General features: G+C 37.0%; 1 protein-coding gene across 8 annotated transcripts; it reads left to right on the top strand.

Moving 5' to 3' along the window:
• The first annotated feature begins 258 nt into the window (after positions 1–258).
• On the top strand, positions 259–15,407 carry LOC145736513 (protein kinase shaggy-like). 8 transcript variants are annotated; one of them, XM_081990964.1, is made up of 8 exons: positions 259–617; positions 3,184–3,386; positions 3,444–3,527; positions 7,228–7,338; positions 7,399–7,589; positions 10,858–11,098; positions 11,220–11,276; positions 13,919–15,407. In XM_081990964.1, exons 1-8 carry the CDS (start codon positions 533–535, stop codon positions 14,273–14,275), a joined length of 1,329 nt encoding a protein of 442 aa, XP_081847090.1. In that variant the 5' UTR covers positions 259–532; the 3' UTR covers positions 14,276–15,407. The 8 variants fall into 8 exon arrangements, with proteins under 8 accessions (XP_081847090.1, XP_081847091.1, XP_081847094.1 ...); XM_081990965.1 differs by having other exon boundaries at positions 3,196–3,386; XM_081990967.1 differs by lacking the exon at positions 259–617 and adding an exon at positions 2,236–2,254 and having other exon boundaries at positions 3,196–3,386.
• The last annotated feature ends 883 nt before the right edge of the window (positions 15,408–16,290 follow it).

Raw genomic sequence — 16,290 nt, forward strand, 5'->3', positions numbered from 1 at the left:
GAACATTTAAATTAGTGTTTCTTATTTAAGGTGTAATTCTGTTTGTTTGAGTTAAATTAAAACATAAGTACTAAACTAGTGTTGGTGTAGTGTAGTTGTGAGTGTTTTTTAATTGATGAGTGTATGTGGAGGGCTGATTAATTAATTAAAATAAATAAATTTAACAATAGGTCGGGTGCTCGAGTAGAGATGGCGTGGATGTAGTATCGAATCCGGCTTTCGGATAGGCTCGTGGGGCTATGCGCAACGTGATTGGTCCCGATCAGGGCCGAACGGGTCAATGTCTAAAGCAGATCTAGCATCGAAAAATTAAAGGTGAAGCCTGATCTAAAGTGAAAAATGGTTTAAAAAAAAACTTGAAATTAGTGTGGAAATGAAGTGTTCGGGTCTAATTTTCCTGAATTCTTTGTGAAGAGTGTGCCCACGTCGATCGAGTTAGTTTTGAGCGGCCCCTGAAACACCAAAACGATAGCGGCGCAAAGGGAAATGTGATAGGTGTATGGCCTTTGGAAGACCTTAGTGATTAGGAAGAATGAGCGGGCGACCAAGAACAACTTCCTTTGCCGAGGGCAACAAGCAACCGTTAAATCCCCCCCTGGGAGGCATGAAAATCAGCAGTAAGTACCCTTCATAAGTTACGTCTTGGGTTATCTCTCTCCTGGCCTGTGCGCACCAACATGGCGGCTCCTGTCAAAAAATTCATGCAGTTTTATTCTAGGGCAGCCAACTCGATTTTTTTGTATGTGTCACGTTGACGGCTTTAGGTCCGCGACGCCCCATTTTGCCCCTTTTACGTGTGTGTTTGCGGTCTCCCTTGAAATTTCGCTTGTAATTTTAGGTCTCCTCCAACACTGCACTGCAGATTCAACCCCCCTGACAAAGTTCCTCCAGTTTTAGCTAAATTTCTGACTTTTTTGGTGGTTGCACACAGTGAGAACCTTAAGTGAGGTGTTTCTAGGCTATTTTTTTTGATTTTAATACTTTTATTGTTCAGGGGAGAAAAACCAATATTTTGTGCTCTAATTTTTAACTAGGCCACTCCCAATTGATCACCATTAGAGCAATGCTCTCTTCATAACTATTTTTGGCCTGGCATATTCTATAAACCAAGTTAATTACACTTTGGGTCATTAATACTCACAACAAGCAATCTGTACTTAACACAGGTAAAATACTAAAATGACCTTGATTTTAGTCATATGGCAATTTAAAGATTAATCAGGAGATGTGGACCCTGTTGTTATAGGCAACTGCATTTACTGATCTAAATTAAGGTGTTCATCTGATTGCACTTTCACTTGATTGTAGAGGAATTTGTGGGAGTCACATCTTTTTATATTCTACTGTATACTCAAATGTTTAAGGGTAAATTCAAACTACTTTACAAGGGACTTGTGATTTATTAGGTAGCTTTAAATATAAAGTCATTTTAATTGTAATTCATCATAAGTATTCTCCTATTAACAAAGGAATATGTCCTTGTCTGACTTTAAATGGAGTTAACATAATAACATTTCAATTCAAATTATAGTATATTAGTAAATGTTTTACATTGTCTACATGTGCAGCTTTAACTTCATGTAGACTTAAAATGTAAAATATTTACCTTTTAGGGATTTGCCTCACTGTTGCTGCTATTGATTTTCTTAAGTGTGTACTCATTAACATAACCTTATTAATAATCACACATTTATTTCTGGCCCCTTTGTAGCTATGTTTATAAGGTGATCAAATAAAATCAATATCATTTAATCTGATTTGAATTTGTTGTAAACAATTTTCTTGGAGTGCATTATTTAGGTTAGGTTAGGTGGAGGCCATTTTGTGATTTTGCAGAACTGACAACCCCCCGCCGGTGCGTGTTTCCTGTAATGTCACGTGACAGCAGTGTTTTTTTTTTTTATTGTATAAATTAGGTCGCAGAGCGCTCTTCAGAGGTATTACAGAAAAAGTCTCCACTATTATAACACACAGAATAAATAACATAAACTGAAAGTGAGTAAAACTGTAAACTGAAAAATGTAACGTGCAATGGCAACATGGTCAACCATTTTAAATGTGGCAACATTGCAAAGTGTCAAGCTGTCACTGCTGTCAAGTGTTGTATTGTAACCTAACTTTTAACTACCCCAGAATTTTTTGCTTTATTACTCTGTTTCAATACTAATCCCAAGATTTTTAGGTAATTCCAGTAGTATTAGACAACATTTCACAATGCAGTTTAACAATTGGCCACAAAACACCTTTTTAGTATGTAAGTACGTTTGTTTTTTGTGTAAAAAGTGTCACAGTAGCACAAACAATACTAATCTAAATTTACACAAGTTTCAAACAATGTATTTGGTAATTCCATAAGATTACCGTTTTCCAACATTATAAATGACAAGGTTTTCCTAATAGTGTAATTGAAGACTGAGCAGTTAGAGTAATCCTTTACCTCACGAATGGCAATCACTAGCTCAGATTTAGGATTTTTGGGCAAAGTGGCAAACAACCCTGACTTACCTTATGCTAATAGAGTTATCCGGTTTCCTCGAAAGTATGGTGTGTTAGTAGTGCCTTACCAAACCAAAGTGACCTTACCAAAATGCAGTTTAAGTGTGTTTTCCTGTTGTTGCCAAAACACTATTAACAAAGGTGAGATAATGCCTAAATTACAGTACTTAACCAATAACACAGACATTGACGTCTGTCTTGAGTTTGACTAAATCCACTTTAATGGCTGGCCAAGCTGTAAGAGAAAGACGTAGTAAAGCACCTAGAGAAACTCTGGACGATGATTCTGTGGATAAGTACATATCCACGGCCAAGGTGAAGCCAGGTAGTTTTTTGTGCTTCAAGGGAAACCTTGAATGCAGCTTTTTGTCGTTTCAGTACTAATTTGTTCAGATAAAGCATCAGCAGACTCCTTCCTAGTTGTAGGTTATTATTCGGTCACGGATACTGCGAATTAAATCAATTTTTCTCACGCAAACTTGATAAAACCTTAGTCAATTCGAGGTTGTTGACGAATCTGCGTAGTTTGTATTAATGGCGCCCAGGATTTATTTAATTGGAGTAGTTTTACTGCGAAATGTTTATTCCAAGTTGCTAGGGTTGTTGTGTCCAGGTCTGCTTGTTTGTGTTGCGACCACGCGGTTCCAGAACAAACGCCAACTAATTTTTCTGTTTTCCCCTTTTTCGGTGACCGTTCAGGCAAGGACGGCAGCAAAGTAACCACGGTGGTGGCCACGCCCGGCCAAGGACCGGATCGGCCTCAAGAAGTCAGCTACACAGACACCAAGGTGATTGGAAATGGCAGTTTCGGCGTGGTCTACCAGGCGAAACTCTGCGAGACCAGTGAATTAGTTGCAATCAAAAAAGTACTACAAGATAAGCGATTTAAGGTGCAAACTTTTTACTTTTTTTTTTTTAGTCAGTTTGGTGTAATTTTTGCTTTTCAGAACCGAGAACTGCAGATTATGAGAAAACTAGAACATTGTAATATAGTTAAACTTAAATACTTTTTCTATTCAAGTGGGGATAAGGTAAGCTGTTTACTTTAGAGAGAGAGAAACTATGACAAATCAATAATCTTGACAAGGATAAAAATAGTAATGGGTAAACTACCGGTAAAGTAAATATTTTACTTTAATTACTGGTAATTTACAAATACTGTGTTTCTGGCAATTCACAATTTAAAAGCTTTTCTCCTTGACTGTACCAATTTTCGTAGTGTTTTTCAAGTTATTGGATAGGAAATTTAATGATGATTCTAGAAATGTGTTTAAAACAGTAATTTTCTTACTTGAAGTGGGTTTTATAAGCGACTGTCCTTTAAATCTGTCTTTCTGGCAGTTTAAATTTTGTAGTGTTTTTAGGTTAGTGGATAGGAAATTTAATAAGGATTCCAAAAATGTGCTTAAAACTGCCATTTTCTTAGTCCAAGTGAGTTTTACAGGCGATTTTGTCCATGACTGTCCTTTAAATCTGTCTTTCTGGCAGTTCAAACTTTGACGCCGCTTTTCTCCCTGACTGTACCAAACTTTGTAGTGTTTTTGAGGTTACTGGATAGGAGATTTAATGAGGATTTCAAAAATGTTCTTAAAACTGTCATTTTCTTACTCCAAGTGGGTTTTACAGGCGATTTTGTCCATGACTGTCCTTTAAAACTGTCTTTCTGGCAGTTCAAACTTTGACGTCGCTTTTCTCCCTGACTGTACCAAACTTTGTAGTGTTTTTTTGGGTTACTAGATAGGAAATTTAATGAGGATTCCAAAAATGTGCTTAAAACTGTCATTTTCTTACTCCAAGTGGGTTTTACAGGCAATTTTGTCCCTGACTGTCCTTTAAAACTGCATTTATGGTAATTCAAATTTTTGCACCACTTTTTTCCCTGACTGTACCAAATTTTGCAGTGTTTCTTAGGTTAGTGTATAGGAAATTTAATGAGGATTTCAAAAATGTGCTTAAACCTGTCATTTTTTTACTCCAAGTGGGTTTTACATGCGATTTTGTCCCTGACTGTCCTTTAAAACTGTCTCTCTGGCAGTTCAAACTTTGACGCAGCTTTTCGCCCTGACTGTACCAAACTTTGTAGTGTTTTTCTATTTATTGGAGAGGAAATTTAATGAGGATTCCAAAAATGTGCTTAAAACTGTCATTTTTTCATTCCAAGTGGGTTTTACAGGCGATTTTGTCCATGACTGTCCTTTAAAACTGTCTTTATGGCAATTCAAACTTTGACACTGCTTTTTTTCCCTGACTGTACCAAACTTTATAGTGTTTCTTAGGTTACTGGATAGGAAATTTAATGAGGATTTCAAAAATGTGCTTAAACCTGTCATTTTCTTACTCCAAGTGGGTTTTACATGCGATTTTGTCCCTGACTGTCCTTAACTGTCTCTCTGGCAGTTCAAACTTTGACACTGCTTTTTTCCCTGACTGTACCAAACTTTATAGTGTTTCTTAGGTTACTGGATAGGAAATTTAATGAGGATTTCAAAAATGTGCTTAAACCTGTCATTTTCTTACTCCAAGTGGGTTTTACATGCGATTTTGTCCCTGACTGTCCTTAACTGTCTCTCTGGCAGTTCAAACTTTGACGCAGCTTTTCTCCTTGACTGTACCAAAGTTTGTAGTGTTTTTTAGGTTATTGGATAGGCAATTTCATGAGGATTCCAAAAATGTGCTTAAACCTGTAATTTTCTCACTCCAAGTGGGTTTTACAGGCAATTTTGTCCATGACTGTCCTTTAAAACGGTATTTCTGGCAGTTCAAATTTGGACACCACTTTTCTCCCTGACTGTACCAAACTTTGTAGTATTTGACAGTGGTCATGTAACTATCTAGTTAAATTATTTTCCAAAAATCACATGATATCTGCGACTAAACGTCGAAACTGTCAAAAATTGCCTAGAATTTGCAAGAATTACGGTTTAACACAGTTTTCGAAGCAAAACGTGTTTCTGAGACTTATGACAGTTATTTTGACAATTGTCACGTGACCGTCTAGCTAAATAGTCTTCTGGAATCACGCGACAACTGTCACTAACGTCAAAATTGTCCTCAAAAGTTTTCTTGCATTATTCTATACAAAATGGATTTCTGAGATTTATGACAGTCGTCACGTGACTGCCTAGCTAACGTATCCACCGAAAACCACGTGATATACGTTCCCGATGTCAAAATCAGCCAGTTTAACACAGTTTTCGAAACAAGACGTGTTTCCGAGAATTATGACCGTTATTTTGACAAATTTACAGGAAATTACTAGTAAATTACAAACATGAACAAAAACATGATATGAAATGGGACAAAAAGCTGAAATTTGTTATTTTGACAATATTGACCAAAAATAATGACTTTTTTAACGAAACAAATGACAGCCATAACAGAAAAATGATATCTGTCAAGCCGATGTCATTTAGACCCATAAATTTACCGGTAAAATTGGTACATTTTCCCGTCACTTTGATTTGTAATTGCTTCCTCTCTTTGTACTGTTAATTTTCTTGTACAGGGTGCTGCATTTTCGATGGTTTTACGGGGTACAGAGAAAACGGTAATAGATAGAAAAAAAGTAGCATACGTGTTTCGATCTCATTTTCTGAGCTGAGATGACTGGCGAAGAGTGGGCTGCGCAAACTTCTTTTGTTTCAAAGATACGGGGGTTTTTTGAAAATTGGTCATTTTGGAACCTCCTCTGTATTTCATTTGCTATTAAAGTTATCAAAAAAGGAAAAACGGTTTCCGGTAGAAGTTTTGACGTAGAATCCAATGGCGTAGTCAGTTTTTTTCTATTACGTTTAGTTTCTGACATATGACACTAAGTTATATTTTTTTTAATGGAACACCCTATATATTTTTAGGTCATTTAATTCTGTTGATTTTTACTATTTCAACAGTGTATTAAAACATATAAGTTTGTAAACGTTAATCTTCGTAATTAGAAAAAAAGCGTTTTCTTAATAAAAAAGTGCTAAATAATATGTATAAAAATACCCACAGTCGAAACCAAATTTGGCTATATTCATATTAACATGTTACATGTCGTTTATAAACAGTTTTTTTAACTTCTACCTTAAAAATAGAAGAAAATAGAAATGGCCACTTTTCTTATTAAAGTGACGATAGAACTGTTTGTAACTTAGATTTTTAATAAGATTTATTAAAAATATTTAATTTTCTGATGTGTTAGCTTATATGATTTCCGATTTTGTTTGGTATTTTAGATATTGGCCTTTTTTTAGCTTAGCAAAGGTCCTTTTTTTAAAATAACAAGATTAACCTCTACAAACTTATATGTTGTAATACACCGTTGAAAAGGTAAAAATAAACAGAATTAAATGAACTAAAAATATATAGGGTGTTCCATTTAAAAAAATATAACTTAGTGTCATATGTCAGAAACTAAACGTAATAGAAAAAAACTGACTACGCCATTGGATTCTACGTCAAAACTTCTACCGGAAACCGTTTTTCCTTTTTTGATAACTTTAATAGCAAATGAAATATAGAGGATGTTCCAAAATGACCAATTTTCAAAAACCCCCCGTATCTTTGAAACAAAAGAAGTTTGCGCAGCCCACTCTTCGCCAGTCATCTCAGCTCGGAAAAAGAGATCGGGACACGAATGCTACTTTTTTTCTATCTATTACCGTTTTCTCTGTACCCCGTAAAACCATCGAAAATGCAGCACCCTGTACAGTTCAGTATACCTATTTGTTTTTGTTTTCTTATGGTTAGAAGGATGAGGTGTACCTGAATTTGGTTTTGGAATACATACCCGAAACGGTGTACAAGGTGGCCAGACACTATAGCAAATCCAAACAAACTATACCTATTAGTTTTATTAAGGTGAGGTTGTTTAGGGTCGTTTTTCAGGTTTTAATCGTTTTTTTTTTCCGGTCGTTCTAGTTGTACATGTACCAGCTGTTTCGATCATTGGCGTACATCCACTCGATGGGCATCTGTCACAGGGACATCAAGCCGCAAAATCTGCTCCTCGATCCGGACACTGGCGTGCTCAAGCTGTGCGATTTCGGCAGCGCCAAACATCTGGTCAAGGGCGAACCCAACGTTTCCTACATTTGCAGTCGATACTATCGGTTAGTGATGGTTCGCCATTTTCGACTAAAATCGCGAAAAACGCAAAATATCATAAAAAGCTTTGAAAAATCACAAAACTCCTTCAGAGATGCGAAATTTTTTTACTTTTCTTGGGTTCAAGTTCTTGAAGCTTTTAAACTACTTTAGGAGCGTATTGAAGGTTCTGGAATGCCTTAGAGGCATTTTGGGAGCTTCTAGACGGTTTTGAAAGACTTCCGACTGTTTTAGAAGCATTTTGAAGTTTCTGTATTGTTTTGAAGTCTTTCTAGACTACTTTAGGAGCATTTAAGGTTCTGGAATGTCTTAGAGGCATTTGGAAATACTTGAACGGTTCTTGAATTTTTTTGGAAGCTTCTAGACTGTGTTGACGTCTTTTGGGAGCTTCTAGACTAGTTGCAGAGCATTTGGCATCTTTTAGAGTGTTCTAAAAGCTTTTTGGAAGCTTCTAGACGGTTTTGAAAGACTTGCGACTGTTTTAGAAGCATTTTGGAGTTTCTGTAATGTTTTGAAGTCTTTCTAGACTACTTTAGAAACATATTGAAGGTTCTGGAATGCTTTAGAGGCATTTGGAAATACTTGAACGGTTCTAGAATTTTTTTGGAAGCTTCTAGACTGTATTCATATCTTATGGGAGCTTCTAGACTAGTTGAAGAGAATTTGGCATCATTTAGAGTGTCCTAAAAGCTTTTGGAAACTTCTAGACTGTTTTGAAAGACTTCCAACTGCTTTAGAAGCATTTTTGAGTTTCTGTAATGTTTTGAAGTCTTTCCGGACTACTTTAGGAGCATTGAAAGTTCTGGACTGCTTTTAAGACACTTGTAGTCGGTTCTAGAAACTTTTAGACTGCCTCGAAATATTTTAGAGCTTCTCGACTGTTGAAAGTAAACTGGAGGAAAACGTCAACATGGCAACAATGCAAAAAATTCATTACTAATTTTGGATAATCCGTCAGTTTGGCAACACTTTTGATTCCTTTTTTATCTTATTGAATCTTTGACAACTGTCAAACTGTCTGTTGACACTTTTTTGACATTTTAGGTCGATAAACGTGTTTTTTGTTGTTGTGTTTTTGACAACTTTGTCAAACAATTTGCAATGGCACTTTGACACTTTTTTACATTTTAAGGGGGATATACAATTTTTTTGATAAGTTGTCATTGTAGTAAGCGTTCAGAACCTTTGAGAATTCTTTCCAGTACGTTTCAGCTGTTTCTAAAATTTTCTAGATGATTTGACAGCTTTCAGAAGCTTACAGAAACTTTCCAGCATATTCTGGAAGTTTTTAGGAGTTTACAGAACTGCTGAAGGCTTTGAAAAGCATTCAGAGCTCCTTCCAGTACATCAGCTGTCTCTAAAATTTTCTGGAATATTTAAAAGCTTACAGAAACTTTCCAGCATATTCTGGAAGTTTTTACGAGCTTTTAGAACTGCTGGAAGCTTTAAAAAGCATTCAGAACCTTCCAGAATCATTTCCAGTACATTTCAGCGGTTTCTAAAACTTTCTAGATGATTTAAAAGCTTCCAGATACTTTCCAGCATATTCTGGAAGTTTTTAGGAACTTTCAGAACTTCTGAAGGCTTTGAAAAGCATACAGAACCTTCCAGAATTTTTTCCAGTACATTCCAGCTGTTTCTAAAATATTTAAAAGCTTCCAGATACTCTCCAGCATATTCTGGAAGTTTTTAGAAGCTTCCAGAACTGCTGAAGGCTTTGAAAAGCATTCAGAACTCTTTCCAGTACATTTCAGCTGTTTCTAAAATTTTCTAGATTATTTAAAAGCTTCCAGATACTTTTCCAGCATATTCTGGAAGGTTTTAGGAGCTTCCAGAACTTCTCAGGGCTTTGAAAAGCATTCAAAACCTTCCAATATATTCCAGCTGTTTCTAAAATTTTCTAGAATATCTAGAAGCTTCCAAAACCTTCTCCTCTTGTTTTCGACAGCTTTAGAAGCATTTTGGAGTTTCTGTAGTGTTCTGAAACCTTTTTTGACTACTTGAGGAGGATTTGGACTGTTTAAAGAGCCTTGAAGGTTCTGGACTGCTTTCAAAAGCCATTTGAAACCTTGTAGACGGTTCTGGACACTTCTGGAAGCTGTTATACTACTCTAGAAGCTTCCAGACTGTCTTGAAATCTGTTGAGTGCTTCGAGAATATTTGAAAAGCTTTTTTTGGCAAAAACTACTTAAATCCAAGGATGGTAAACAGTGAAGGATTGCTTAATCCACCGCCCTCTATACTAGAAAGCCTAAAATGTCACTTTTAATGGCGGCGTTAGCGGTTTTCGTTTTATACACGAACATATGCAGATGTAGTAAGAAATATGTTTTTTTTTTATTGTTTCGTGTAGTTGATTGCAAGTTGTGAGTGAAAAATCAAAAAAAAAAGTTCATTCCTGATCTAGATATGTATAGATAGAGATTTTTCTACACAATCAAGTCCAGCCTAAACAAATTGGTTAGAACATTTGTCCTGGAAAGTACAACACACAGCAAACTAGTTTAAACACTGTTAAATGTAAGAAAATCTGTAAATCTTTGAAACTAGGTAAGCAAAACTGGTAAATTGTTCTTATGTTATGACCAAGAACATTCATTCAAAATTATTTTTGTTGCTCTCACATTGAAGGATGCTTTAGAACGTAACTCACATATCTGTGCATGTAACAAGTACCTAATAAGTTTACTGTACTAGAAAGCACTCGTACCTACCATTGAGTATAGTGTTGGAGTAAAATCATCCCACTTCAAAGTGTTTAACCACTGTTGAGTTAGATCCCGTAAAAAACTGACACGGTTGGGCTTTTTCCTGAATTGCTGTTACAATGCGGCTTGAAAAACTTACGAACGGCACCAAACAAAAATAACTTACACAAATAACCCCAAGTTTTGATTTTAAACCGTAAAAATTCATCTAATCCTCAAAAAACTCAATTTCCACAATACAAACTGTCATCACTATTCCCGCCATATTGGAATTTTTGACAAGCACCTTCTAGGCTTTCTAGTATAGTAGGCGGTGCCTAATCCCATAAGCGCAATGTTGCCCTCATCGAGTAGGTGACGATTTTGACGTCACCATCGAGTTGGGATTGTGCGCCCCAGACTTTACTGTGACGTCAGGATTCGTTCGCCGTCAACAAAATCAAGCAATCCTTGACTGAAACCCCTGCAACAAAAAACTGACATAAGCTGTCAAATGGCCTGTGTTTGTGGCTAAATCAATAAAAAATGCGAAATTTCCTAGAAATTCTAATAATTTGCTTTGCAGAGCTCCCGAACTAATTTTCGGAGCGATCGATTACACGACCAAAATCGACGTGTGGTCGGCCGGATGCGTTTTGGCCGAACTGTTGCTCGGCCAACCGATTTTCCCGGGCGATTCGGGCGTCGATCAACTGGTCGAGATCATCAAAGTATTGGGCACGCCCACCAAGGACCAAATCAAGGAAATGAATCCGAACTACACTGAATTTAAGTTTCCGCAGATCAAGTCGCATCCGTGGCAGCAAGTACGTATACTACATTCGGAATAATTTTGATCGATCGAAGCTAACTAACAAAAAAGGTCCGGCCCGGTATTTTTAAATAATTTTTCCGCTCTCTTTTATCCGTTCACCTCTAAATTTTCAGCTGATGTTGACTAGAATGTCAATGCCGCGCACATCGACCGCTCATCAACGCATCCGAGTAAGTGCGTCCGTTTTATCGTGTTTCACGTGAGTTGTCAATATGCGCGCTTTTGTTCCTTCGATTGCGATCACTCTTTCCCCCCCCCCCCTCCCGTGAATTATTTGCATGACAAATGACATGAGGATAACGGACTACTTTGTATTTTTCTTTCGTTTTCTGACGTCATAATAGAGCACTACTGCCTAGTTCTGTCAAACGAACAACTGTCACTGAAACAATCTGAAATGACTGATTGGTCCTTTGATGGACCAAACACAGAAAGTCTGTCATTTGTGAAGCTTGTGTTTTGCTTTCGTCAAAACTGGCTCGAAAAACAGTGTTGCCAAGTCTGAATATTTATTCAACAAAAACGATGCTTCAAAAATACAGATTTTCATTGGTTCGACACGTCTCGTTTCCAAAACTGTGACTTTTGCAGATTCTAGGCCAATTTTGACATTAGTGACAGATGTCGCGTGGTTTCAGAGGATAATTATTCAGCCAAACACTCGGAGTAAGAAAATTTAGTACAGTCGGGGAGAAAAGTGGTGTCAAAGTTTGTACTGTCAAGAACACAGTTTGTAGAGACAGTCAGGGACAAAATCGCGTATAAAACCCACTTGGAATGAGAAAATGACTGTTTTAAGCACATTTTTGGAATCCTCATTAAATTTCCTATTCAATAACCTAAAAAAAGTACTTCAAAATTTAGTACAGTCAGGGAGAAAAATGGTGTCAAAATTTAAACTCTCAAAAACACAGTTGGTAGAGACAGTCAGGGACAAAATTGCGTGTAAAACCCATTTGAAGTGAGAAAATCGCTGTTTTAAGCACATTTTTGGAATCCTGATTAAATTTCCTATTCAATAACCGAAAAAAGTGCTACAAAATTAGGTACAGTCAGGGAGAAAAGTGGTGTCAAAGTTTCAACTGTCAAAAACACAGTTTGTAGAGACAGTCAGGGACAAAATCGCATATAAAACCCACTTGGTGTGAGAAAATTACTGATTTAAGAACATTTTTGGAATCCTCATTAAATTTCCTATTCAATAACCTAAAAAAAAAATACAAAATTAGGTACAGTCAAAGAGAAAACTGGTGTCAAAGTTTAAACTGCCAAAAACACAGTTTGTAGAGACAGTCAGGGACAAAATCGCGTGTAAAACCCACTTGGAGTGAGAAAATTATTGTTTTAAGAACATTTTTGGAATCCTCATTAAATTTCCTATTTAATAACCTAAAAAAACACTAAAAAATTTAGTACAGTCAGGGAGAAAAGCGGTGTAAAACTTTAAAACTAATTATTGGTTTTCAAGTCCCATGGAGCGAGTAGAGCGTTTTTGACGTCACGATGACGTAATTTAGCAAAACTATAATTTAAGCAACTGTCAAATTACGTCATCGTGACGTCAAAAAAGCTCTGTTCGCTCCATGAAGCGTGAAAACGAATGCGGGCATTGTATTACGATAAAGTTCACTGTAAAAAAAGCATTAATGAGTTGGTACATTGTGACGTCATTCTATTCTGTTTTGGTTTTTACTATATGTGCTGCTTGGTATCGCTCGAATCAGCTAAGAAAAGGCCACAGGCGTCATCAAACGATGATGTCACGATCTCTGTACGTCTCGCTTTAAATATTGCTGCTCTCGTTACTTTCCAAGTTGTTGCAGCCAGTCAGTGGCGTGCTATTATTTTATCAGTAAAATGAAACATTTTCGTCGTTTTTAATAAAGAAAATAAAAGACAACAAGTTTTTCAAAGGAATGGAAACTCCTTCTGCTTCTTTCTTCATAAATTGTAAGACGTTACTGACGATTTCACGGCCTTGGCTGTATATGATAACACCTTTCTTTCCAACCTTTTTGAAAGACATTTTGACAAAATAACGTTTTTTATTCATAACACTATGTGAACTTCAACTGCGACCATCAACAATACAACCAAAACACCAGACTAAAACGGAACCTAACCTAACCCCCTAAGTCTCCCTGTCCGCCACTACATTTTTTTAAACTTGGCAACACCGTTTAGAGTGCCGGCTAGTAAAAGCATATAAAAAGGTCCAAATGTACCTGGCCGCTGCCGCATCTGTTTTAATTGTGTCCAAGTAAAAACCGTACTACGTTGCCAAGTGGCTTTTTGACCGCTTAACAATATATTTTCGGGAATATTTTAATAGGACGCCTCTGATTATATCTAATGCGACGGCAACTGTAGAAGGAGAAAGAAATAGTTTTAAAAACTGCGTCATTGATGATGCGGTGGCCTTTTCTCATCTGATTCGAGCTCTAGGCAACCACAGTTACGCAAAACAATAAAGTGTTGCCTAGCCATTGTGATGGTATTTGCTCTATTTGAACTGAATTTTGGACGATTTTTGGTGCAAATATATCATTTTAAAGCATTTCTGATGCTGGATTTACGTAGAGAGGTTAAGAATATTGATTTCTCTGGGAGTGGAGTATGGAATAGTACATTCATCAAGAAAAACGACAAGGTAGTCCTGAAAAGTGTCTTGTCCCCATCTAACTAATAATAACCGTCACCGACCGAACAGCTTTTTTGTTGGTTTACTGGGCTAACCCAAAAAAAAAAAAAAAAAAAATCACCTCCAATTATAGAAACACAGTGGATTGCAGTGTTTTTGTGTTATTGTCAGGTATTTCGAGCGCGGACACCCCCCGAAGCCATCGAACTGGTGGCCCGTTTACTAGAGTACACGCCCTCGGCGCGCATCAGTCCTCTGCAGGCGTGTGCCCACCCCTTTTTCAACGATTTACGAGAACCGGGCACCCGACTGCCCAACGGCAACGAATTGCCGCCCCTTTTCAATTTCACCGACCACGAACTGAGCATACAGCCCTCACTCAACGGGGTGTTGATTCCGCGCGGGCTGCAGTCGAATCAGGCCGAGGGCGGACAGGACGGCAACGTCGCGGGAGGAATCGCGTCCGACGTACCCGACGCCGCCGGCAACGCCGCTTTACCCAATCCATCCGGGTCGGCCGTGGCCTAGGATGTGTGTTTGTTTTGTTTGTCATTTGTCAAAAGGAAATGCGTGTTGTACAGAGTTGGCCGGTAGGTTTTGTTTGATTGGACAGGTTGGGAGGGGTTTTGGGCGCCTCCTCGCGTATAATAAAGCAAATTCAGTGTATATAGTGTCTCTTTCTCTACTTAGGTCGTTATTTGTTGTACTCGACGATGACGGTGGTAAATTTTAGCGTGTAACACTGTAGTAATTATTCCCCCCCCCCCACTTAGTATTTCATTTTTTCGTGTGTTACACAGGGTGGTGGTTTTAATTATTAATTTCACTCGGGTACTAAATTCCCACTTTTTTTTTAACCACCCTGTGAAGAAACTGGTGATTATGTGCAATTTCTCCTCCTTAACAATTTTTACGCACCTAAAAAAAAAATTGTATTGTTGTGGTTAAAGTTCGTTTAGGCACTCTCGTGACGTCACACGCGTCTAGAGAGATAATCCCCGGCCTACCCGATTTTTCCTGCAACCTCTATAACGCATTAGTAATTATAATGGTAAAATTATGGTGTAATATTTACTAGAGCGGTCAAAAATCGTTTCGAATTTTTAGCTTGTGGTAATAAAAGAGAAAAAAACGTCCACAAAGGACTTAGGTACTATATTATTACCTTTTATAGCTTCTTGCTTTAGAGAATTATTATTAAAAAAACAAAAATTAAACGAGTGACAAATCTCTAGTATATTTAGCTGATAAAGTGCATTCTAAAGGTGGTTTAATGCGCCGAATTGAATTAAATTGAACCGAAATCGGTTTCAAAAGCTGCGCGCGCGTATTGTAGTGAAAACTTGCACCGAACTAATTCACGACGCAGAAGTAGCTTGTAAGACAAAACATGTGTAAAGTGTGTTAATTATTAAATTATTATTGATTTATAGATAAGAAAAGGATATTTTATTAAACGAAAAAAAAAACAAAAATCTCATTCGCTGTTTTTCGAGTTTTTAGGGAGAACGCCACCAGGTGGCGTTCGCGGACGCCATTTCGTTGATAATTAAATAGGCCCTCGTAGATTATTATCGCTATTATTTTATGGAGAAGCTTTGTTTTTATTAACTATTGTATATATAATAACACTTTAATTCAATAAAGTAATTAAACCGATTATTGTTATGGAGGTACTTTGTGATTTACCGTAAAATACTGCTCTAGAGTAGATTGGAAACGAGTCAAATATAACATATCGCAAAACGGGACTTTTTATTTTAGATTTTGTGGACGAAATAAAAAAAAATTCTAAAAAAAAAATGGGAAGGTAAAAATTCTTGACAATTCTGGTTTTTTAATTTTCAAGGTAAAACGGTGCGTGGTACCAAAAAAGTGTATGGAAGTTAAAGTTGCATCCCATCAAGGTGCATTTGTGCTAAAAAACCAGACCTCTAACTTGAAACGTTCCTGAGATATTGAGCAAAAAGGGAGAGTCACCTTTGACGCCCTCTAGCGGCTAAACGAGCCAACTTAGCCGAGCCCGCTCAACATCACGTGATAGCCCCGTTCATTATCTTTCTTTTGTTATACGGTGTGTTTTTACAGGGTGTTTCAAATAAGCGAGTTATAGACGATTTTCTGGAAAAGTGCACCAAAATTTCGCTCAAATTGGGAATTTCTGCTTTCAAAGTGGTCAAAGGCTGCTAGAGCAAAAATCGGTTTGTTGTTCAAATTTGGGACACCCTGTATACTGATGGATTATCTAGGAAAGATTCATATTTGGCATTTTTTTTTATAAAATGAAAATTAAACAAGTTACAAGGATGTTAAAGATTCATTGAATCACCCTGTAAACTACTTCATTGTATTATCAATAACTCGGTTAATTTGACAATTATAGGGTGGTTCAATATACCAAATTGTAGCCCTTGAAATTCTCTTTTGACCACCCTGTATAGCGTTTTTACCTAAAACGTCGAATAACTGAGTTATTTACTGTTGTTTGATTTTGACACGTTTTTACTGTGACAGCCCATAACTCTGTTATTTTGACAGTTACA

The sequence above is a fragment of the Ips typographus genome, linkage group LG12 (genome assembly GCF_016097725.1).
Source record: "Ips typographus isolate SLU linkage group LG12, UJ_Ityp_2.0, whole genome shotgun sequence".
NCBI lineage: Eukaryota > Metazoa > Arthropoda > Insecta > Coleoptera > Curculionidae > Ips > Ips typographus.